Below are 24717 nucleotides of genomic sequence, written 5' to 3' on the forward strand. Positions count from 1 at the left end.
GTGGTATATATACACAATGGAATACTACTCAGCCATAAAAAAGGATGACATCATGCCATTTGCAGCAACATGGATGGAACTAGAGAATCTCATCCTGAGTGAAATGAGCCAGAAAGACAAAGACAAATACCATATGATATCACTTATAACTGGAATCTAATATCCAGCACAAATGAACATCTCCTCAGAAGAGAAAATCATGGACTTGGAGAAGAGACTTGTGGCTGCCTGATGGGAGGGGGAGGGAGTGGGAGGGATCGGGAGCTTGGGCTTATCAGACACAACCTAGAATAGATTTACAGGGAGATCCTGCTGAATAGCATTGAGAACTATGTCTAGATACTCATGTTGCAACAGAAGAAATGGTGGGGGAAAAACTGTAATTGTAATGTATACATGTAAGGATAACCTGACCTCCTTGCTGTACAGTGGGAAAATAAAATAAAATAAAATAAAATAAAATAAAATAAAAGAACTGCTTTCTTTTAAGCCTTAATAAATTTTCCAAATTATGCAATGAGTCATTATTTTCAAACAGAAGATAACTATTATATTTCAAATCTCCAAATCTGTAAAATAAATACAGAAAAATTAAATGTCTATTTGAAAATATACACTATTAGTCATATATTTCCAAAAAAAAAAAAAAAAACAAGTAAGAAAGGTCCTCTCTGCCAGAGAACTTGCCCTGACATTCCCCTCCCACCAACAGAGCTAATTATCCCCTCCCACGATAGCCCTGTAGTTTATACAGTCTTCTACTACACTTTCACACTGTGTTATATTTTTTATCATAAAGGCAAATATCCTGTCTTATTTACCTCTGAATAATCAATGTCTGTTGGTTGCTCAAAAGTAACATACAATTTTTGAAATTTTTTTTCTTATTTTGGCTGTACTTGTAGCATATGAAAATTCCCAGGCCAGGGATTGAATCTGAGCCATAGCTGTGACCTATGCCACAGCTATGGCAATGCCAGATCCTTTAACCCACTGCACAGGGCAGGAGACTGAACCTATACCTCCCCAGGGACCTAAGCCACTGAAGTCAGATTCTTAACCCACTGTGCCACAGTAGGGACTCTTGAAACAATTATTTTTATAAAATAAATGGTCCCACTGCAGAAAAAGAAACAGCAGTAAAGCTGAAGGAATGGCTCAAACTAAAAATATAAATATCCTATTTCATATACTCATTTAAGAATATGAGTTAGAGAATAACTAATTGTAAATGATAAAAATGAAATTTTTTACTGCTCCTTTGAGACATAAAGCTCAAGTTTCTCTAACAGTAGCATCCTGTATTTTTAAACATTAAGTTAGCTTGGCACTCAGATTAAGACCAGACCCTGAACTTTAATCAAACAGAGATTGGGGCGAATATGGGATTTCTTGCTGGTGCACAAAAATAGCATAAAGTAACCAAGAAACTCTAAAAATGTATTGCTACTCTAATTTCCTAAAACTACCAGTGACATGAAGAAGCATGAAATATTAATAACATCCCTAATTTTTAACATAACAATGAAGCTCTTCATGGTCAGATCCCCAGCTACATGCAGTACTTGCCCACATCTTCTTCTGCAAAGAATGCCTATTTCTCATCATTTGCATCTGTCTCATTTTTTAATATGTAGTTGAGGCACCACCTCCTCCAGGAAACTTTTCCTGACTTTCTCATGTCTTTGGCACTCTTGATTTGAGTAAAGTGTTCTCCTTTGTGCTTCCCAAACTGCCTTTACTATTACATTTATCCTAATGGGTTGAGTTTTGTTTACATTTATGTCTCCCCATTGAGAACAAGGATGTATCTTTTTCATGTCTTTGAGCAAAGCACAACATATATAGTAGTGACTCAGTAGATGATCACTAAATGAATAGGTAAATATTAATCATAATAGATAAAGTATGTCTGCATTTATATTTGAATACTGCAAATGTTGTTCTCTACATCAAAAATGTCAGATCCTAAGAGTCTTATTGTATGGGCAAGGCAGATCTAAAACAGTTTCTTCTGAGAAAGATCTAAAAAATGTTTTAAAACATTACAATAGCGTCCATCTTTCTTCCCATCCTGAAAATGATAGCTAACTTAGGATATGCTACAGAGGTTAAAGTACCTGGTGACAATGCTCAATACATGACAGGTGCTCCTTGCCATAGCATAAAGACTGCGCAGTTCTTTAAGGTTATATATATATACACTGGTTGAAAACAATTCATTTTTCATGGAAGGAAAGGACATACTCTTGCCCAACCCAATTAGAAAAGAATAGATAATAATCTTTCCAGAGCAATTTAGTCCTTCATTTGGTTGAGACTAGAGATTCAAATTGACAAAAACACTGATAACCCTATCTAAAAGAGTACACACTCTTTTGGCAATAGGATTTAACACTTACAAATAGTGCTATACTAAACCATGCACCCTTGGGGACAGAGGTTACGTCTTACTGCTTTTTCTATCCTCAGCACCTAGCTCAGACCACAGGAAATGGAAGGTGCACAATAAAAGCTTGCTGAGTAAAATTCTACCTGAACAGCTTCATCACGTGCTTGCTTTTCTTCCTGTCTGCGCTGACGCTCTTCTTGTAATTCATTAAGCCTCTGCTCATATTCCTTCAATTTTGATAAAACATCATGGCGCTTGTTCTGTGCTTCAAGGGTATTTATAAAGGCAATTTCATTTACCTTTAATAAAAAAAACAGAGAAAGTGAGTTTCAAATCAAGTTAATTCTAAGGCACATGACAAAAATAAGAAACTTAACAATCTTTACGTAGTAATATAAACCAGTGGTAAGGCATAGAATTAAAAGATGAATGGCTTATAGTCTTTTCTTTCAATAATATTCCAAAAGTGGATAATAATCCAATGTACATGGCAAACCCATAGGACTTAGTAAGAAATGGTTTAGAGTAAATAAAGGTCTGCCATTGAAATACTTTTAAGAGACAAAGTAAAATTCTTAAAGAAATTGTTCTATAAAGTTCGACTTAATACCACCGTAATTTGCAATTATACAAATTATATTCATATTTAAATAGGTATGTACATTATTCTAATGAGTTGTAAATGACAAAACTTAAATCATTTTTCTTCAACATACACTAAATGAGTGAAAATTAGGTACCAGGTTCTGAAATGCATCCTCAACTTCACATGTATCGATTCCTAACAGTCAAGTTTTGCTAAAGACTACAGTTTTTATGAGTAAATTATAGCTAATGATAAAATGCCATAACATCTCATTTGGGTTCAAATTTCTCATTCTTGAAATACAGAAGAAGAGCATGTTACAGCTGAAAAGGTAAAGTGAAACAGGGAACTAAATACTGGAGCTGACTTCAGTCTGACAGAAGTATAGACCAGGCATAGACCAGGAATCCACACTGGATGAAATAAAACCTATCACTAGATATGTTACAAATCTCAAATGAGAACATTTGAATACAGTTCCAACAAAGATTTCTCAATCACTTTGCCATACAGCCACTTTCATAAGTAAATTAATAATCATTTTCAAATTGTACTTAAAGTATAAGACAAACAATTATGCTCAAGAAAAGGTAAATCATACTGTATCAAGCCTTACATGTTAAGCAAAATCAAGATGAAAGGAAAATGTAAGGGGACCTAAGGCTTTAGACAAAACAAATAAAATATGAAATTCAGAGGGAAGAAGGTACAAAAAGTGAAATAAAAAATCCAACCTGTGATGTTGGTCAAATGGTACAAAGTTTAAGTTACACAAATTGAGTGTCTGGAGATATAATATTCAGCATGATGATAATAGTTAACAATACTGTATTCTTGCAATTTGTTAAAAAGATAGCTTTTAAATCTCTGTGCAGGTACACACACACACCCATACACACAGAGTAAGTAGGGGTTACAGATATTTTAGTTAGCTGGATTGTAGTGACTATCCCACAATGTATATGTATACCAAAACATCAAGTTATACACCTTAATGTCTACAATTTTGATATGTCAATGTTATCTCAATAAAACTTTAAGTAAATAAGATAATTTTCTGGAAATTAAGTGGGAGACAACATAACCAAAGACACAGCTAAAAATTTCTTAGGCCAACTTTATAACGTAAAAGAGGTTGACAAGAACTTGAATTTAAAAGTGCAAAAGAGATGATAAAATGACTAAAGAGTTAAGGAAACTTAGGACTAAAGTAACACTGTCATAGAATTAATTAAATTAGAAAAAGCAAAAAACAGAAGATGGTAAAAATCAAATCACTGACAGAAGATTATAGTAATCACCGTAATGTGGACTTTAAAAAAGAAAATTTATATACAAGTAATAACCTTTGAATATTGGAGAACAAGCTAAGATGGCCTAATACGAGCATAATATCTATAAAGTGAAGAAAGACAAAGGTAAATACTCCAACATGTAATACAGAAATGTTTTCCTGGAAAAATAAAACCTGAAAATTGAGAAAGCCTACTTTATTTCATGAAAAATTTACTCAGAAGATTGACACCAAGAATATCCTTATTAAATTACAAAACATTAAGAAACAAGAACAAATTTTTTAAGCTTATTAGCAGTAAGTGCAAGTCACTGACAAGAAAGAAGGGGGTTAGAAAAGAGTCTGGCCTCAGGCTTCTCAACAGAAGCAGTTAATCCTGGAAAAATATGGAATAATGCCTATAAAATTTTAAAGGAAAGATATCATGATACATGAATCTGATCTCTGTACTCAGAAATGCCACAGGTCTTTGATATCTAAGAACTCAAGGAACAGATCACAATAAGCTCTTCCTGAAAAAATTACATGTTAATAAAATTCAGCCAACCAGATACAAGTAAGTCAAAACAAAGAACTCATGAATGGGGATTAGGAAAACTGTGAGTCCAACTGTATACGGAAGGGAAACTAAACTGTGGAATTTATACTTTTAGAGCAAAATGTAAATTCTATGAATCTTAATGTAAAAACAATAAAACTATGATAATTGTTGGAAGGAGATTATAAAGATGGAAAGAAATGTGAGTGTTAATTTCCTCATTTCTTTTAGCAGGGATTCCTTCAAAATTGTCAGAAATTGAGAGAGTTTAGTAAATATAATAACTCCAAGCTCTTAATATTTTTCATAATTTTTCATAACCTTAGAAGAACCTTGTGGAAAATAATGCTTCTTATGATATAGAAACATTACAAATTCGGGAGTTCCCATTGTGGCGCAGCAGAAACAAATCCGACTAGGAACCATGAGGTTGCAGGTTCGATCCCTGCCCTTGCTCAGTGGGTTGAGGATCTGGCATTGCTGTGAGCTGTGGTGTAGGTCACAGATGCGGCTCAGATTCCGTGTTGCTGTAGCTGTGGCATAGGCCGGCAGCTACAGCTCTGATTTGACCCCTAGCCTGAGAACCTCCATGTGCTGTAGGTGCAGCCCTAAAAAAAGACAAAAGACAAAAAAAAAAAATTTACAAACTCAATAATTCAATTTTACTTCCATTTCACTTCTTTCTCTTAAAATGGAACTAAAATAGACATTAATTCTTCTTATTGAGAAGTACTATGGATAGTATAATTCTGTTTTCTAAAGTTATCTATTCATTCAATCTGATCATTATTCTGAAGCAATATCTAGGACAGTATTTATGTAATGTAAACAGTAGCTATTTCTGAAGGTGGGATTTTTTTTTATGTTTTATGAAGGGACTTTCTTTTTTTTTCACTTTATTTATTTATTTTTATTTATTTTTTCCCACTGTACAGCAAAGGGATCAAGTTATCCTTACATGTATTGAAGGTGGGATTTTGAGTTTTCTTTGCTATATACTGCTTCAATTCTTTAAAATGAGAATAAATCATTTTTATAACAATATGGCCACTATTCTAAATATAAAATAATATTAAAGAAAGCTAGAGTAAAGCAATTATACAAGACTTAAAAACAACAGCAAGTCCCTGAAGGTTTTTAAGCTGAGAGGTAATACAATAATGCCCTTCAGGAAGATGAATTTTAAGGGAGTAGGACAAAAGGCAAGAACATAAAATGCAAATATTTAGGAGGGAGATTAAAAAATAAACTGGTGGCATGTGCAATAGGGAAACGTGAGAGACTACAGAATTATAGTATAACTTCAGTTAAATATATAAATGGAACTTATAAGTCAGAGAAAGACTATTTTTTGTGCCTTATATACAAAATTGGTTTAAAAAAAAACCAACAATGGGAGTGCCCTTGTGGCAGAGCAGGTTAAGGATGGATCCAATATTGTCACTGCAGTGGTTCAGATTGCTGCTGTGGTATGGGTTTACTTCCTGGCCTGGGAACTTCCATGAGTGGAAGGCATGGCCAATAAATAAATTAATTAATTAAAACAAAGAATTAAAGTAAACGATCACACGTTTTCCAAGTCTAGGTTAATGGAAGGCTAGTGATACCATTATCTGAAATATGAATTTCAGGAAAAGCAGATGATTTGGGATACAGGGGTGGGAAGCTGATGAATTCCATTGGATACAATCACCAAGCAATAGGTAACTAAATCTAGAGCTTTGCTGGGAAGGTGGGGTTAAAATGCAGATAGGGGAGTCACTACAGAGAGGACAGTTGAAGCAATGAGAATGACAGTGATATTCAAGGGAAAGAATAAGTGAGGTGGACTGAAGGTACTAACATTTAAGCAGCAAAAGAAAAAGGGAAAATAATAAAGGACTGGTTAGCAAGCAGAAGGAAAATCGAGACAGTGCAGAGAAAGCATTCTAGAAAAAGGTGCCCAACAATGTTAATAATGAACAGATTCAGAAAAGGCTTTTTAAGCTTAGTGATAACAGAGTAACATTATAAAAGCAAAGTACTGTATAGCACAGAAGAAAAATGGTATCATAGAGAATTTAAGAAGACAGGAGTGATGAGACAGTAGAAATGAGTGCAGACCACTCTTTTCAGGAATCTGGTGATTTCCAAAAGGGAAGAATAGGTAACCTATACAATAGGTGTACAGAAGTAGCCAATCTAAAGGAAGAAAGCAAAGGAGCAGGCACAGGAGGATAACTGATGAAGCGAATTTCAAGGGTAGGCAAGAGGACACAGCACAAGGAAAAGAGATACTGCCATAAATAAGAAAAAGGATGTCTTTTTCTCTAAACAACAACAAAAATGTAATTATGAGTAGACATGTTACAACTGAAAAGGAATCAATGAGACCATTAAGAAAATGAAAATAAAAGCCAGTTTTATACTTTTAAATAAATGATAAAAGTCGAGTTCTGAATAACTCTGGCTGCAGTAATAGTGACTATCAAACGATAATGTAACTTATTCTCAACCATCTATGTATTCAAGAAAGAACTAAGAAATTTTAAATGACTATATTTATTCCAAGAACTCACAAAAAGTATATATAGAAAAATTATATCTTAATTATATTAATAGGGCTGAAATAAACGTACTTGGTACATATCTTAAAGACGTGTTTTCTGAAGTTCCAGTGGAACTTAAATACACATTTTAAAACCAGGAAAAAAATCACTGGATTAATAGCACTTTTGGATTAGTAATAAAACAGCAGAAATGCATTAGGGACTTAAGGAAAAATTAAACAGAACCCAAATAGGATGTGTTGATTCTACAAAATTCTAATAATTTACAGAGTAAGTACATTATACCAGAGATGGCATTAACTAGTACATTCTATGCACAACCTAATTTAATCTTTTTAGCAATTCTTCAAGATATAAGGAAAATTATTCCTAATTTAAGATCAATAAGCTGACAGGTAAGAGATCCCTTAAGACCATTCAGGTACTATGCGGCAGAGTCAGGACCTGAAACCAAATTTTCTTGAAAATAAAAAACCCAGAAAATCTGGAAAAAAAAATCAAGTAAAGTCACCATTTTGAGTTTAAAAAAACAAACAAAACATAATTTCTCAACAAATACAGAAGAAGCATATGACCAAATCAAAGTCCATGGTAAAAATTTTTCAGTAAACTAGGAATAGAAAGGAACTTGCTCAATCTGATAAAGAACAGCTATGAAAAATCTACAGGTAATAGCATACTTAAGTGTGAAAGATTGAATGTTTTTTTCCTAAAATTAAGAGCAAGGTAATGATGTCAAGCTCTCATCACAACTAGTCAACACTGTACTAATACTGGTCAGTGTAATACAGGGAGGTTAAAAAATAAAAAATACACAGGAAATTAAGAAATAAAACTAGAACTAGTATGTTTAGCAAGGTTGTAGGGTATAAAGTAATACACTAAAATAAATTGTATAAATTAGGAGCAAACAATTAGAAAAAACTTAAATTACTATTGACTACAGCGTTAAAAATAGGAACTGCAGATAAATTTCATAAAATACATGCAAAGACAAAGACCAAAATAATGGAGATATATGCCTTGCTTATGCAAATATATATATCTACTTATATATAAATGGAGTATAATGGATCAGTATACTCCATATTATTAAAATGGCATGTCTCTCCCAGATTAACCTATACATTCAATGCAATTCCTTTTTTTTTTTTTTTTTTTTTTGGTCTTTTTGCCTTTTCTAGGGCCACTCTTGCGGCATATGGAGGTTCCCAGGCTAGGGGTCTAATCAGAGCTGTAGCCACCGGCCTACGCCAAAGCCACAGCAACATGGGATCCCAGCCGCGTCTGCAACCTACACCACAGCTCATGGCAACGCCAGATTGTTAACCCACTGAGCAAGGGCAGGGATCGAACCTGCCACCTCATGGTTCCTAGTCAGATTCGTTAACCACTGCACCATGACGGGAACTCCCATTCAATGCAATTCTGATCAAAATTCTGGCAGGACTCTTTTTGGTGGGGGAGAAGTTCATAAACTGATCCCACAAATTACATGGAAATGCAAAGAACCTAAAATAGACATGATGGTTTTAAAAAAGAACAAAGCTTATGGATTCATACTTCCTGATTTCATGACTTATTATAAAGTACAGTAATTAGGATAAAGCAGTATTGATGTAAAGATACATGTAGCAGAATAGAAAATCAGAAACAGGAGTTCTCTTGTGGCAGCAAGTAGGATCTGGCCTTATCGCTGCAGCAGCTTAAGTGACTACTGTAGTACATGTTCAGTCCCTGGCCCAGGAACTCCCACATGCCACAGGCACAGCCAAAAATAAATATATGACAAATGAATATTCCACTTTTTTTAATATAATGTCCTGTAAATATCTATTAGGTCCAGCTGGTCTACTACATCTTTCAAGGCCATCATTTCCTTACTGATTTTCTGTCCAGATGTGGAAGCAAACCACAGCCCATCCACAAATGAAAGGATAAAGAAGATGTGATAGACACACACACACACAACATTACTCAGTCATTAAAAAAAGAATGAAATTCTCCATTTGCAGCAATATGGATAGACCTAAAAAATAATATAATTAGTGAAATAGGTCAGACAAATACAAATGCTGAATGATATCACTTATATGTGGAATCTAAAAAATTACACAAATGAATATATATACAGAAAAAGACTCATTAGATAGAAAACAAACAAGGAAGTGGTGACCAAAGGGAAGAGGGAAGGAGGGGAGGCAGATTAGGGGTATGGAATTAAGTGATACAAACTACTATGTATAAAATAGATAAGCAACAAGGATATATTGTTATTACAGGGATTTACAGCCATTATTCTGTGATAACTTTTAATGGAGTATGATCTGTAAAAATACTGAATCACCATGCTGAACACCTGAAACTAATATAATATTGTAAATTAACTGTACTTTAATTAAAAAGAAAAACTCAAAGAGAGTATTGGGGAGAGGTGAAAATAGGGACAAGCTGATAAAAGGGTACAAACTTTCAGTTATAAGATGAATAAGATCTGAGCATCTTATGTACAACATGGTAACTATATTGATAACACTGTATTGTATAAGTGAAAAATACTGAGAGAGGAAAACTTAAATGTTCACACACACATATACACACAAAAGATAAACATGTGAGGTAATAGATAGGTTAACTAGATGAGGGGAATCCTTTCACATTATTTATGTAAATCAAGTCATCATGTTGTAAATACCTTACTATTTTATTTGCCAATTATGTCTCAAAAAAAGCTGGAAAAAAAAGAACTGAGTAAGAACAAAACAATCCAACTTTAAAAATGAACAAGCTATGTGAACAAACACTGCACCAAATAAGAGCTACGGATAGGAAATATACACATGAAAAGATGTTGAAAATAAAAATTAAAACCATATGAGACACTATACAAACACTAACACAGAATGCTTAGAATTACAATCTATAACCACGTCAAGTGTTGGTGAGATTGTGGATAACTAGAACTCTCATCCACTGCTGGTAAGAGTATATAAACTATTCCTTTAAAAGTTAAACCTGGAGTTCCCATCATGGCTCAGCGGTTAACAAACCCGAATAGTATCCATGAGGATGCAGGTTCGATCCCTGGTCTTGCTCAGTGGGTTAAAGATTTGGCGTTGCTATGAGCTGTGGTGTAGGTCACAGACATGGCTCGGATCCCATGTTGCTGTGGCTGTGGTGTAGGCCAGCAGCTACAGCTCTGATTCGACCCCTAGCCTGGGAACCTCCATGTGCCGCGGGAGTGGTCCTGAAAAGCAAAAAAAAAAAGGTAAACCTATCATAAGATTCTGCCAACTCACTCTTGGGTATTTACTCAAGATAATGAAAGCACACATCTGCACAAAGACTTATACATGAATATACACAGCAACTATATCTATAATAGCTAAAAAATGGAATGAAAACAAATGTCAATCAACAAGTGACTGGATTAACAAACTATGGTATTTCTATACAATGGTATACTTCTCAGCAATGAAAAGGAAATGATATACACAATAGCATGGATAAAATTCAAAATAACTATGCTGAGTGAAAGATGCCAGTGGAAAGAATACATATTCTGATTCCATTCAAATAAAAATCTAGAAAATGCTAACATCCGTAGTGACAAAAAGCAGATCAGCAATTGCATACAAGGGATTTGGAGGAAGGAATGAATTACAAAGAGGCATGAAGGAGAGAGATGGAATTGTTTATTATTTTCATTGTACTGATGGTTTCAGGAATATATATGTCAAAACTCATCAAATTGATGCTTCACATATGTGGTATTTATTGTCTGTAAATTATACCTCAATAAAGCTGTAAAAAAATTCTACATATATATCATAGGATTCTATATATTCTGCAAATATCATAGGATTATTATAAGAGTAAGATACTGCATATAGTGAGTTTTAAATGAGCCTGTAAAAATGCTGTTTTCTGGCACAGAATACACATTTGATAAACATTAACTTCTTATGTAATAATTAAAAAAGCACTGATACTTCTAAAAACTAATTCAGTGATCAAAGCACCTATTACCTTAGCTTCTTCCTCTTGTGCTTTTTTAACAATTGCTTGTAACTGCACCTCTCGTTTAAATTCAGCATGAAGTAATTTCTCTTCCATCATCCTACGTCGTTGATCTAGTAACTCTTCTTTCCACTTCCGGACATCTTTCTCCTTTATGCAATGAATTATGACAGCATTAATTTCAGTATACACAGTCACTGAACAGAAGTGCAAACATAAGTTCCCACTGTGGCTCAGCAGGTTATAAACCCAACTAGTATCCATGAGGATGCAGGTTCAATCCCTGGCTTCGCTCAGTGGGTTGAGGATCTGGTGTTGCTGTGAGCTGTGGTGTAGGTTGCAGACTTGGCTCGAATCCTGAGTTGCTATGTCTGCGGGTCAGATTCGACCCCTGGCCTGGGAACATGTGCCACGGGTGCAGCCCTAAAAAGGTAAATAAAGAAAGAAACAAACAAACAAATGGATTAATAAATAAATACTCAAACTATTTGGTCCAATTATCTGTTCCAATGTTAAAATACACATGAGTAATGTAACTCCTTTTTACCTAAGCATATTAGTCCTCCTTTGGAAGGTAACAAAGGAGTTCTCCTACACTACAATGGTCACGTTATCTTCTGCCAGACTATATTAGGCATTTGAAGTACACAGATTCCAAGATGGCTCCAAATGATCCCAGTCATCTGGTGTTCAGACGCTTGCGTACTTCCCTCCCATACTGTATCAGGATTGTGACCAATGTAATTCAGATACACAATGGCATATCGCTTCCCAGATTAGGTTATAAAAGACACTGCAGCTTCCATTTTGGCAGCTCACTTGTTCATTCTCTATCTCTTTCTCTTTGTCTCTCTCAGATTACTTTTTGTGGGGAAGCCAGCAGCCATGTCATGAGGACATCAGGCTGTGGAAAGACCCACGTGACAAGAAATCGAGGACCATAGTCAATAGCTAAAGAAGATTGGAGGCCTGTCAATAAACACATGAGTGAGGTTGGAAGTGGATTCTTCACCTCTGAATGACTGCTTCCCTAGCCAATGGGTGGACTGCAACCTCAGGAGAGATCCTGAATAAAAATCACAATATAAGCCACTCCCGGTTTCCATGCCCAGAGAACTGTGAGCTAATAAATGTATGGTGTTTTAAGCTGCCAAGTTGTGAGGTCTTTTGTCACACAGTACACATAACTAACACAGTACTCACCTGCCATGTGAATCCAACAATAAGAATGACCACTTACTGAGCAATAGCCATGCTAGCCCCATGCTACTGTTCTAAATACTTGCCACATTTATCATCACAACAGGTTAATAATTTTAATTGTCATTTTATAAATAAAGAAATTTAAATGCAATATGGTTAAGTAATTTTCCAAGGGTATCATATCTTATTGTGTGGCAAAACTAGGATTTCACCTGGTGGGCCACCTCATGTTCTTTCCACTACACCACACTGACCAGACATTATACAGCTCTAAATACTCCAAGAATCTCTTCTACAAATCTAATTAGTGCCCCACTTACTCAAATCTGATAATCTCAGGATCAAAACCATCCTACCAGTTCACTGAACACTTTGCACAAGATTCCGCAAGGAAATCCCCAATGAAAGTGGCAAAAGTCAAAGTACAGCTTCGATAATCCATGCCAGCAAAACAATTTACTAGCTTTTTTAGTGATGACAAATTCTTTTCTTCCTTTTTTTAAAAACAACCTTCTGTATGCAATTCAATAGCAAGAAATGCTTTTTGTTTCCCACTAAGTTTATTTTTATAGAATTTTTAGCTTCTCTCAAACCAGTAGAAAAAGTCAAGCTGAAAATAAGCCCATCAATTTAAAGTGATCATAATTTCCTAGAAATTAAAAACTCACCCTTTCTAATAATTTTTGAAGCTTTAATGTTTTCTCTTCACGTAACTTTTCCCTTAGCTGCTGTGCTTTCATTTGTTTTTCTTCATGTTTCTTCTTAGATTCTGCAATTGTTCTATTAATACAAAAAAATGGACAAGAGACAAGAATGTTTACATGATATAGCCAAAAATATTTTCTTTAGTCTTCAAAGTTCTTAAAATAAATATAAAAAATATACAAAACTAATTCTGGCCTAACACTTCAGGAAAACATTGTCACTTTTCAAAGGATCTGGAACTGTACTAAATAATGTGACTTAAAGTAGTATGAAGCAATGCTATTTAACAGTGGCTAGTTTCCCTCCTGTGAAACATTACAAATTAATTTTCAAAGGCCAGACCTTTTACGTGATGGTGAGGAAAGTTTTTCATGCATATGAATTCCATGCCCTGGAGGTCTAGCAGGTTCTTCCTCCACAATATCCCCCCAGGATGTATTCTGGCGCCAAGACTCACGAGCTGGTCAAAAAAAAGAAAGCCATTGTTACTGTTTAACCATATAATTCTATAAAACCAACATTTACAAATAGACTTTTAAAAGATATCTCACTCTGAATTATTTACACAGATACCCCATGTAATAATAATTTTATACCCCTCTACCTATACATACCACACATAAACATACACAAGTGTAATACCTTCATAATCCGCAAGGACATCATTCCAGTCCATAGACATACCACAGAAAGATACACTTCCACTGCCCATGCTGGTCTAAAATGTGATAAGAAAAATTGAAAAAAAATATTTCAACACAATTGTAACCTTAAAAAGTGAACTATATATGAAAATTTCCTACCTTTTGCTCATACATTTAGCAAATAGTCTAAAACCAGAAAAAAGCTACATACTCTTAGAGTCACAATAACACCAAGTTAAAAATACCACAGCCTATACATTTTGAGAGGAAGACTAATCTACTTGCCATTAACAGCAGAGACAAAGCAAGTGAATTTAAAAGAAAAGTACTGGCATTTCTTACTATACAAATTCTGACAAATCAGAAAAGTTCAAGAGTATCTGTTGGGCATTAAAATTTAATAGAAAAACATCTGAAACATGCACGGTTACTTTTTTCCTTTAAGAAATCCCTCTCATGAACATACATATCCTGAGCCCTAAGTTCCAGCAAGGCAATGTATCATTTGCTTTTTACTAACAGAACAGAAAAAGTAGGATAGCTTAGATTCTTCTTCAGTCTTTACAATTACAATCTGAGAAATGTTGCATATTTACTTACTCTGAGTCGATCTGTAAAATGAGAAAACAATTTCCAGCTTGTCATTTATATATAAAAACACTTAATAATGGTAAAGCGCTTTTAAAAAAGACTTGCTACAACTATACGGCAAAAAGTTTGACAATCTGGAAGAAATGGACAATTTTCTAGAATCTTACAGCCTGCCAAAACTGAATCAAGCAGAAACAGACCAAGTGAACAGACCGATCACTAGAAATGAAGTTGAAGAGGTCATAAAATCACTCCCTACAAATAAAATTCCAGGACCAGATGGCTTCACAGGTGAATTTTATCAAACATATAAAGAGGAATTGGTGCCCATCCTCCTTAAACTCTTTCAAAAGGTTGAAGAAGAAGGAATACTCCCAAAGACATTCTATGAGGCCACCATCACCCTCATTCCAAAACCAGACAGAGAGACCACCAAAAAGGAAAACTATCGCCCAATATCATTGATGAATATAGATGCAAAAATTCTCAACAAAATCTTAGCCAACCGAATCCAACAACATACCAAAAAAATTATACACCATCACCAGGTTGGGTTCATCCCAGGTCTCAAGGATGGTTCAACATACGCAAATCAATCAATGTCCTACACCACATTAACAAAAGAAAAGTAAAAAATCATATGATCATCTCAATAGACGCAGAAAAAGCATTTGACAAAGTCCAACATCCATTCATGATCAAGACCCTCGCCAAAGTGGGTATAGAGGGAACATTCCTGAACATAATCAAAGCCATTTATGATAAACCCACAGCAAATATAATACTCAATGGGGAAAAACTGAAAGCCTTCTCACTCAAATCTGGAACAAGACAGGGATGCCCACTCTCACCACTGCTCTTCAACATAGTTTTGGAAGTCCTAGCCACAGCAATTAGACAGACAAAAGAAATAAAAGGCATCCGTATAGGAAGAGAAGAGATCAAACTGTCACTGTATGCAGATGACATGATTCTATACCTAGAAAACCCTAAGGACTCAACCCCAAAACTACTTGAACTGACTAATAAATTCAGCAAAGTGGCAGGATATAAGATTAACATTCAGAAGTCAGTTGCATTTCTGTATACCAGCAATGAAACATTAGAAAAGGAATACAAAAATACGATACCTTTTAAAATTGCACCTCACAAAATCAAATACCTCGGAATACACCTGACCAAAGAGGTAAAGGACCTATATGCCGAGAACTATAAAACTTTCATCAAAGAAATCAAAGAAGATGTAAAGAAATGGAAAGATATTCCATGTTCCTGGATTGGAAAAATCAATACTGTGAAAATGGCCATCCTACCCAAAGCAATCTACAGATTCAATGCAATCCCTATCAAATTACCCATGACATTTTTCACAGAACTAGAACAATCCAAACATTTATATGGAACAACAAAAGACCCAGAATCGCCAAAGCAATCCTGAGAAACAAAAACCAAGCAGGAGGCATAACTCCCCCAGACTTCAAGAAATACTACAAAGCCACAGTCATCAAAACAGTGTGGTAGTGTTTATCAAAACAGACAGACAGACCAATGGAACAGAATAGAGAACCCGGAAATTAACCCTGACACCTATGGTCAATTAATCTTTGACAAGGGAAGCAAGAACATAAAATGGGAAAAGGAAAGTCTTTTCAGCAAGCATTGCTGGGAAACCTGGACAGCTGCATGCAAAGCAATGAAACTAGAACACACCCTCACACCATGCACAAAAATAAATTCCAAATGGCTGAAAGACTTAAATATACGACAGGACACCATCAAACTCCTAGAAGAAAACATAGGCAAAACACTCTCTGACATCAACATCATGAATATTTTCTCAGGTCAGTCTCCCAAAGCAATAGAAATTAGAGCAAAAATAAACCCACGGGACCTCATCAAACTGAAAAGCTTTTGCACAGCAAAGGAAACCCAAAAGAAAACAAAAAGACAACTTACAGAATGGGAGAAAACAGTTTCAAATGATGCAACGGACAAGGGCTTAATCTCTAGAATATATAAGCAACTTACACAACCCAACAGCAAAAAAGCCAATCGATCAATGGAAAAATGGGCAAAAGACCTGAATAGACATTTCTCCAAAGAAGATATACAGATGGCCAACAAACACATGAAAAAATGCTCAACATCGCTGATTATAAGAGAAATGCAAATCAAAACTACCATGAGATACCACCTCACACCAGTCAGAATGGCCATCATTCATAAGTCCACAAATAACAAGTGCTGGAGGGGCTGTGGAGAAAAGGGAACCCTCCTGCACTGCTGGTGGGAATGGAAACTGGTACAGCCACTATGGAGAACAGTTTGGAGATACCTTAGAAATCTATACATAGAACTTCCATATGACCCTGCAATCCCACTCTTGGGCATCTATCCGGACAAAGCTCTACTTAAAAGAGACACTTGCACCCGCATGTTCATTGCAGCACTATTCACAATAGCCAGGACATGGAAACAACCCAAATGTCCATCGACAGATGATTGGATTCGGAAGAAGTGGTATATATACACAATGGAATACTACTCAGCCATAAAAAAGGATGACATCATGCCATTTGCAGCAACATGGATGGAACTAGAGAATCTCATCCTGAGTGAAATGAGCCAGAAAGACAAAGACAAATACCATATGATATCACTTATAACTGGAATCTAATATCCAGCACAAATGAACCTTTCCTCAGAAAAGAAAATCATGGACTCGGAGAAGAGACTTGTGGCTGCCTGATGGGAGGGGGAGGGAGTGGGAGGGATCGGGAGCTTGGGCTTATCAGACACAACCTAGAATAGATTTACAAGGAGATCCTGCTGAATAGCATTGAGAACTTTGTCTAGATACTCATGTTGCAACAGAAGAAAGGGTCGGGGAAAAACTGTAATTGTAATGTATACATGTAAGGATAACCTGACCCCCTTGCTGTACAGTGAGAAAATAAAATTATAAAAAATATATATATATAAAAAATATATTAAAAAAAAAATAATTCTCTACCCTGAAAAAAATAAAAATAAAAAGACTTGTTATTTTTATTATTAAAAAGACATACCAGTCTCAATCACATAGAGAATAAAAATTCTAAAAGCTCACAGAAAAATCACTGTCATTGTCAGTTTCAATGTTGATATCGTTATTTTCTTCAGCCTCAATTTCTCTAGTTAACTGTTCCTCTTCAGCAATTGCACTAGCAATGGCTTCTTCATTGGCCTTTTCTAGACGATCTGCTAACTCTTCTTTTTTAGCAAGAACTTCCGCCATAGACTGTAAAATTAAAAACAAAACAAAACAAAAGAATCATCAGTTGACTAGAAAGTTATAAACAAAGTCATTTCTTTATGTTCTAATAAAAATACCACTGATCTAGAATTATAAAACTTGGGATCCATTTGCATGACTTAGAAATTTCCTAAAAGCAAGAGCCTATTTTCCATTCCATAAAATAGTACAATAATCCATGACTTACCTTCCTTACCAGACTGCTGTGTATGATAAACTGTGAATTTATATAAATAATGGGTATTGCTATTAATGATAAAGTGTGAACTTCATTTGTGCACCAAAATTTAAAACAGTTATAGATAAAATATGTCAAAAAACAAAGAAAAACATCATATTTTTAAGGAACATTAAAAAAAAGTATGCTGTAATGGTGATGATACATATATACCAAATTTAAAATTATTATTATTATTATTATTTGTCTTTTTGCCTTTTCTAGGGCCACTTCCCAAGGCATATGGAGGTTCCCAGACTGGGGTCTAATCGGAGCTATAGCCGCTGGCCTACACCACAGCTTCAGCACTGCGGGATCCAAGCCGCATCTGCAACCTACACCCCAGCTCATGTCAACGCCGGATCCTTAGCCCACTGAGCAAGGCCAGGGATCGAACCCGCAACCTTATGGTTCCTAGTCGGATTCGTTAACCACAACGGGAACTGCATTTTTTTTTTTTGTAAAATTATGCATTAGAAGTATATATTGGGAGTTCCCGTCGTGGCGCAGCAGAAACCAATCTGACTAGGAACCATGAGGTTGTGGGTTCTATCCCTGGCCTCGCTCACTGGGTTAAGGATCTGGCATTGATGTGAGCTGTGGTGTAGGTCACAGATGTGGCTCTGATCTGGTGTGGCTATGGCTGGCAGCTGTAGCTCCGACTCGACCCCTAGCCTGGAAACCTCCAAATGCCACGGGTACAGCCCTAAAAAGCAAAAAAAAAAAAAAAAAAAAAAAAGTATGTATTAAAGGTATGTAATACAAATAATATCCATGAGAATCATTAATAAATATCAGAAGCTAAATATGTATACTATAAACCTTAAAGCAAACAAAAAATAACAAAGATTTATGACTACTAAGCCAATGAAGGAAATAAATTATAAAATATAATTAATCCAAAAGAGGAGAGAAAAAGAAAAAAAGGGAGTGAAGAAAAATGGGTCAAGAAGTAAGATGGCATATTTAAAAGAACCATATAAATAATCACATTACATGGAAAAAGTCTAAAGATGTCAATTAATAGAGATGTCAAATTGGATAAAAAGACCCAAACCACATGTGGGCCACAAGAAACTTAATTTAAATATGAGACTATAAATAGATAACAAATAAAAGAGCTACCATACTGACACTAATCCCAAAAAAAACTAAAGTATTAATATCAGACTTTCAGATTGTTTTCAAATTATTTTCAGAGCAAAAAAATATGATGAGGGATAAATAAGGTCATTTCATAATGATAAAAGAGTTAATTGATCAAGAAGATAATCCTAAACTTTTATGAACTTAATGCCAGATCTTCAAAACAAAAAAAGCAAAAGCTGATAGAATTGCAAAAGAAAATAAACTTAATGGGAATGTAAAATGGTGCAGGCACTCTGGAAAAGAGTCTGATAGTTTCTCACAAAGGTTAAACATAAAATTACCATGACTCAATAATCCCACTTTTAGATGTATACCCAGGAGAAATGGATATACCCAGGTAAACCTGTACACAAGTATTTAAAGCAGCATTATTCATAAATGCCAAAAAGTAGAGAAAACCTAAAAGTCCATCAACTGATGAATGGACTAAATGTGGTATATTCCACCACATTTTCCAAACAATAGAATATTATTTGGGCCTAAAAAGGAATGAAATACTCATACAGGCTAAAACAAAACATGAAGGAACCTTAAACAACATGCTGAGTGAAAGATACAAGCCACAAAGACTACATGTTGTATTTCACTTCTATGAAATGTCCAGTACAGGCAAATCTATAGAGACAAAAGGCAGCTTAGTGGTTGTATAAGACTGGAGGTGTGGGGTGAAAGGCAGTGACTGCTAATGGGTATTGGTTTTCTTTTTATAGTGATGAAAGTATCCTGAAATGAATTACGGTGATGTTTACACAACTGTGAATATACTAAAAAATACTGAATGGATAAATTGTACATTATATAAATTATATTGTGATAAAGTTGGTTTTAAAAAAGTAGTTCCACAGATATATGCAGGGATTTTAATACCCCTCTCTCAGTTGACAGAACATGCACAGAAAATTGGCAAAGGAGGCATGAACGATATCAACAAAACTGATCTACGTATCTTCCCCAGAGAAATAAAAACATATGTTCAAAACAAAGAAAAATGTTCACAGTGCCATATTCATAACAGAGAAACCACAAACAACTCAAATATCTGTCAGCAACTGAATGGATGAATACATTGTGATACATTCATACAACAGAGTACTTGAAAGACAATAAAAAGAACTATTATTATACACAACTACATGGCTGAATCTCAAAGTAATTATACTGAGAAGCTCCCCCATGGCTCAGTGGATTAAAAATCCAGTGTTGTCATTGCTGCGGCTCAGGTCTCTGCTGTGGCACAGGCTCAATTCTTAGTCTGGGAACTTCCACATGCTGCAGTTATGGCCAAAAAATAATAATAATTATTATACTTAGAGAAAGATGCTTAACAAAAACTACATTATCCCATTTACAAAAAGTTCAGAAAATGCCCATTAGTATATAGTGACAGCAGAATAGTGATAACCTAGGAAGAGAAATGGGGAAGAACAGAAAGGAGGAATTACAAAGGAAAATGTGAAAACTTTGGAGGCAATAGATACTTTCATTATCTTGATCACAGTGATGATTTCATAGGTATAAGCACATGCCAAAATTTATTAATTTGTATGTTTGAGATAAGTGAAGTTTACTGAAAATCAGTAACACCTCAGTAAAGGTATTAAAAACGCAAGTGCTCAAGCTCCATCTTGTTACTGAATTGGTCTGGAGTGGAGGCTCAGTACTGGTGTCTTTTTAAAACTTCCCTTTCCTACTTTATCTCCTCTCTCCATACCCTGGCCCCTCAAAACATAAAAGATTGTCCCTGGGGAAGAGGGTGAGGTAGAGATTAGACCAGAGACTATTTCTTTGCAGATTTCTCCACTGTAAAGTCTAGAATATTATAGAAACTGATTTGTTAAGGTGCCACACAAATCTCACAGCTAACAATAATTTAAAAATCAAACTGGAGTTCCTTTTGTGGTGCAGGGGAAACAAATCCAACTAGTATCCATGAGGATGCGGGTTTGATCCCTGGCCTGCCTCATTTGGTTAAGGATCTGGTGTTGCCATGAGCTGTGCTGTAAGTGGCAGATGTGGCTCAGATTCCAGCATTGTTGTGGCTGTGGCGTAGGCTGGCGGCTGTAGCTCCAATTCAACCTCCAGCCTGGGAACCTCCATACATGGTGGGTGCAGCCCTAAAAAAAAGCAACAACAACAACAACAAAAAAAATCAAACTATTCAAGTTGAATATATTTAACTTTACAGAAAGTAAGTTCTCACATGAGCCTATGTGCTTCTCAACTTTGTCTTGCCCAGAGAACATTTCTGTTTTGTCTCTGAAAACCTAAAAAGATTTTAACAGTAACAGAGCCTACGGATGAAATAATGATTCAATACAACTTCCATTACTTTCACATTGTGAAATTCAAATAAATATCTGCATACATCATCATTTTAAAAATTTCTAAATTTTCATTAAAATTTGGAATATCAGTAAATCTAAATAAATAGATCCAAGGTAGCTAGGATTTCTATCAGCACATTTTTACAATGTTGGCAAAAGTAGACCTTAAACATAAAGTTTCTCACAGTAAGTTTTTGCTTAGATTTCTATTAAATAAGAAAACTAATTTTTTTTTTTTTTACTTTAACCATCTATGTGACAATACTATATCAAGGGGAAAAAAGAAAACAGTTTTCTCATTATTGTAGCAATTCTCTATAACCCTCCACTTAGAACCTAAACAATGAGGGGCTTACCTAGAGCAACCCATAGAAGTATCTCTGCCAAGACAAATAAACAAATTTTTTTAAAAAATCTTTAGTTAAAATTCCTCTAAAACCTCTGATATACTAATACTCCTATCTAAAGCAGAATTTATTCTCTTTTAAATATGTAACGTTTGCTCTCACAATAACCAAGGTTTTTTAATATTCTACCAAAGCTTATTTTGCATATGTGATCAAAATTAAAACAATGAAGGCGGGAGAGTGGGATAGAGTGGGAGTCTGAGGTTAGTAGTTACAAACTATTACATTTAGAAAGGGTAAGCAATGAGGTCCTACTGTATAGCACAGAGAACTATATCCAGTCTCTTGGGATAGACCACGATGGAATGTATATATATGTATGACTATGTCACTTAGCTGTACAGCAGAAAATCAACTATAAGTTGAATCAAACTTTAAATAATGAAAACAAATTAAATGATGACAAGATTTTTTAATTATTTTATGCTTAAGTGTAAGATCTTTTTCCTCTTCTGAAATTTGATTCTCACAAAATCAATATGCAAAATAAATAATTTAATTATGATTTCTATCTATGAAAAAATATATAAACATAAACAATTTCTACCCCATACATTAAACCCAACTACTTATTTGGCCATAATTACGTTTAACCTTAAAAACATTCACACTAAAATATCTGAGTTAAAAAACAAACTGATCTTTATTTCTTTATAAAGGAATCTAAATATTTGTTTTTCTTATTATAACTTATTTTTCCCTTAATCCATATCAAGTTACAACTACATCTAATATTATTCTCTAAGATGAATAATTTGGCCTAAACCATCAGTTGATAGCATCTTTCAGCATGATAAGGCATTAAGTTTAAAAAGAAATTATAGTATATGGTGGCCATTTAAAAACTAAAATTTGAATAATTTTCCTCAACATTTTAGATGCACCTACTCCTTCTGAAAGTTAGTTTCCTATTTCTCTTGAAAGTTACTTTTTAGACAAAGCCAGCATGACCTATTCTGGATTATCCTCAGGCCAAGTATCTTAATACTAAAATGAGAAAGAGAAAAACATGAGCAGAATTAAGCAGTCACCCAAAAACACAAATCTATAAATAATTTCGAGTCAGTGTATTTTTAAAGATTCTGTAATAGATACATTAAACAAATTTCATCTTAAAGACTAACTCCAAGTAAATGACAGTAATTGTCTACTCTGTTACAAGAATTTTAAAAACTAAGTCCATTAGGCACCATTTCCCATGCATAGAAAATATTGGTATAGCTTCTTAACGCTAAAGAACATTTGATCAAATCACATACAAAGCAAATTATTTTTGAGCAAGTTATTTAACTCTCACAGTTTCAGTTCCTTCTTTTACAAAATAAGAAAAATCTTAACCATATCAAAGAGTTGTAATATTAAAATGAAATATATTAAATGCTATGTTAAAAAGCACTTTGTCAAATATAGAGAAATATATGATTTTTTAATTATTAGGGTTTATGCCTCTTTCATATATTTACTCAGAATTCTAAGTTGTTCTTACCAAGTTAGCAGCACTCACATTTGAAATATCTGAAGGATCCATTTCATTTTCTATTCTTACGTTCTCTGCTAAAAATTTATCTTCATTTGCTTGCAAAGAAGGGGTGTCAGTTTGCTGAGTAATTGAAACACACTCTGTATTGATGTGAACAGGAGGTATTTCAGAAGTTTGCCCAGAACTGTCTTGGAAGAAACTACTGCCAGAGTTCTTGACATCATCCAATGCACTTACTGTAAACTAACAAAATATATTATAGAATGAATTAGAGATAACAAAAAATATTCACCAACTATTTCACTCCAGAAAAGCTGATTTTGCTTAACCTTATCAACTGTAAGGTTGTAGCTTGGCTGGCTGACAGATGATTTACTCATTTTTTTGCATGTTCCAAGTGTTAGAAAAGAAACCATTAAGCAGCCACAAATTTCATTTGCTAATCTATTGTTTAGGACACTGTCTGAAGTACTTAAAGAAATTAAGCAATATATATAGCAATTAGCTTTACTTTGTTAGGTTGATTCCTGGGAGTATTCTCACAAAAGAAATCTAGTCATAAGTGTAATACTCTGTCTTATATTCAAATAAGTAAAGGTATTTACATGGTTTTTATGAAGACTAATATCAAATGAAGGCACTTTTCACCAAAATACATACTTCAAGGGCATTTTACTCAAAAACATTAAACTTGCTCTCTTTAGATAACATTAATACAACTTTAAAGTATCTTTCATGTAGACCCACATAGCACACAATACAAATACTAAGATCTAAAAGAGAAGTACACCATAAAAAGTATAGTATATCTTAGCACGCATCCTTAGCCAATTCATATTCTTCAGAATTCAAGAGACTCTCCATTCCCCCTTAGAAATATTTAACACATAACCAAGAAAAACATGAAAACCATCTAAAACAAATACAACTTTTGTTTGTGCAAATGTATATTCACTTATTAAAAGCTTTCTAGTTTATTGAATAGGAACAAGCCTTTATGTTCACTTTCTAACAGAGTACAGAAAGAATGGCACTATGTTTTCCAGTTGGAGTAATGAACTCCAAGGAGAAAAACTAAAATCTAAAATTGTGAATTTAAAACTCACTCACACCACTATTTAAATAAACTACTTGAACAAACATGAGATAAACACTGCAGTGGCCAAAAAAATCCCAGTTTGATACATTATTTATACAAATATTAAACTTGGCCAAGTCTTATAAACTACTTCAAAAATTCTACTATTGGTTAGAACTTTAAAGTGTCCCAAAGTGTTGATTTTAACATAAGCATTATTCAAATTGCATCACAATGTTTATACT

General features: G+C 34.4%; 1 protein-coding gene across 5 annotated transcripts in view; it reads right to left on the reverse strand.

The window, feature by feature from the left end:
* SCAPER (S-phase cyclin A associated protein in the ER) overlaps positions 1 to 24717 on the reverse strand; it is a 429066-nt gene that overhangs the window by 301978 nt on the left and 102371 nt on the right. For 3 of the 5 annotated variants that reach the window (XM_021099012.1, XM_021099013.1, XM_021099015.1), the window contains 7 exons: positions 23401 to 23637; positions 17632 to 17802; positions 13930 to 14005; positions 13630 to 13747; positions 13251 to 13362; positions 11389 to 11529; positions 2536 to 2691 (listed from right to left, as the gene is read on the reverse strand). In XM_021099012.1, coding sequence (XP_020954671.1) covers positions 2536 to 2691; positions 11389 to 11529; positions 13251 to 13362; positions 13630 to 13747; positions 13930 to 14005; positions 17632 to 17802; positions 23401 to 23637 — 1011 coding nt within the window. The remainder of the gene's footprint in view (positions 1 to 2535; positions 2692 to 11388; positions 11530 to 13250; positions 13363 to 13629; positions 13748 to 13929; positions 14006 to 17631; positions 17803 to 23400; positions 23638 to 24717) is intronic. The other 2 variants (XM_021099014.1, XM_021099016.1) reach the window with 1 other exon arrangement.

This window comes from Sus scrofa, chromosome 7 (genome assembly GCF_000003025.6).
Source record: "Sus scrofa isolate TJ Tabasco breed Duroc chromosome 7, Sscrofa11.1, whole genome shotgun sequence".
Taxonomy (NCBI): domain Eukaryota; kingdom Metazoa; phylum Chordata; class Mammalia; order Artiodactyla; family Suidae; genus Sus; species Sus scrofa.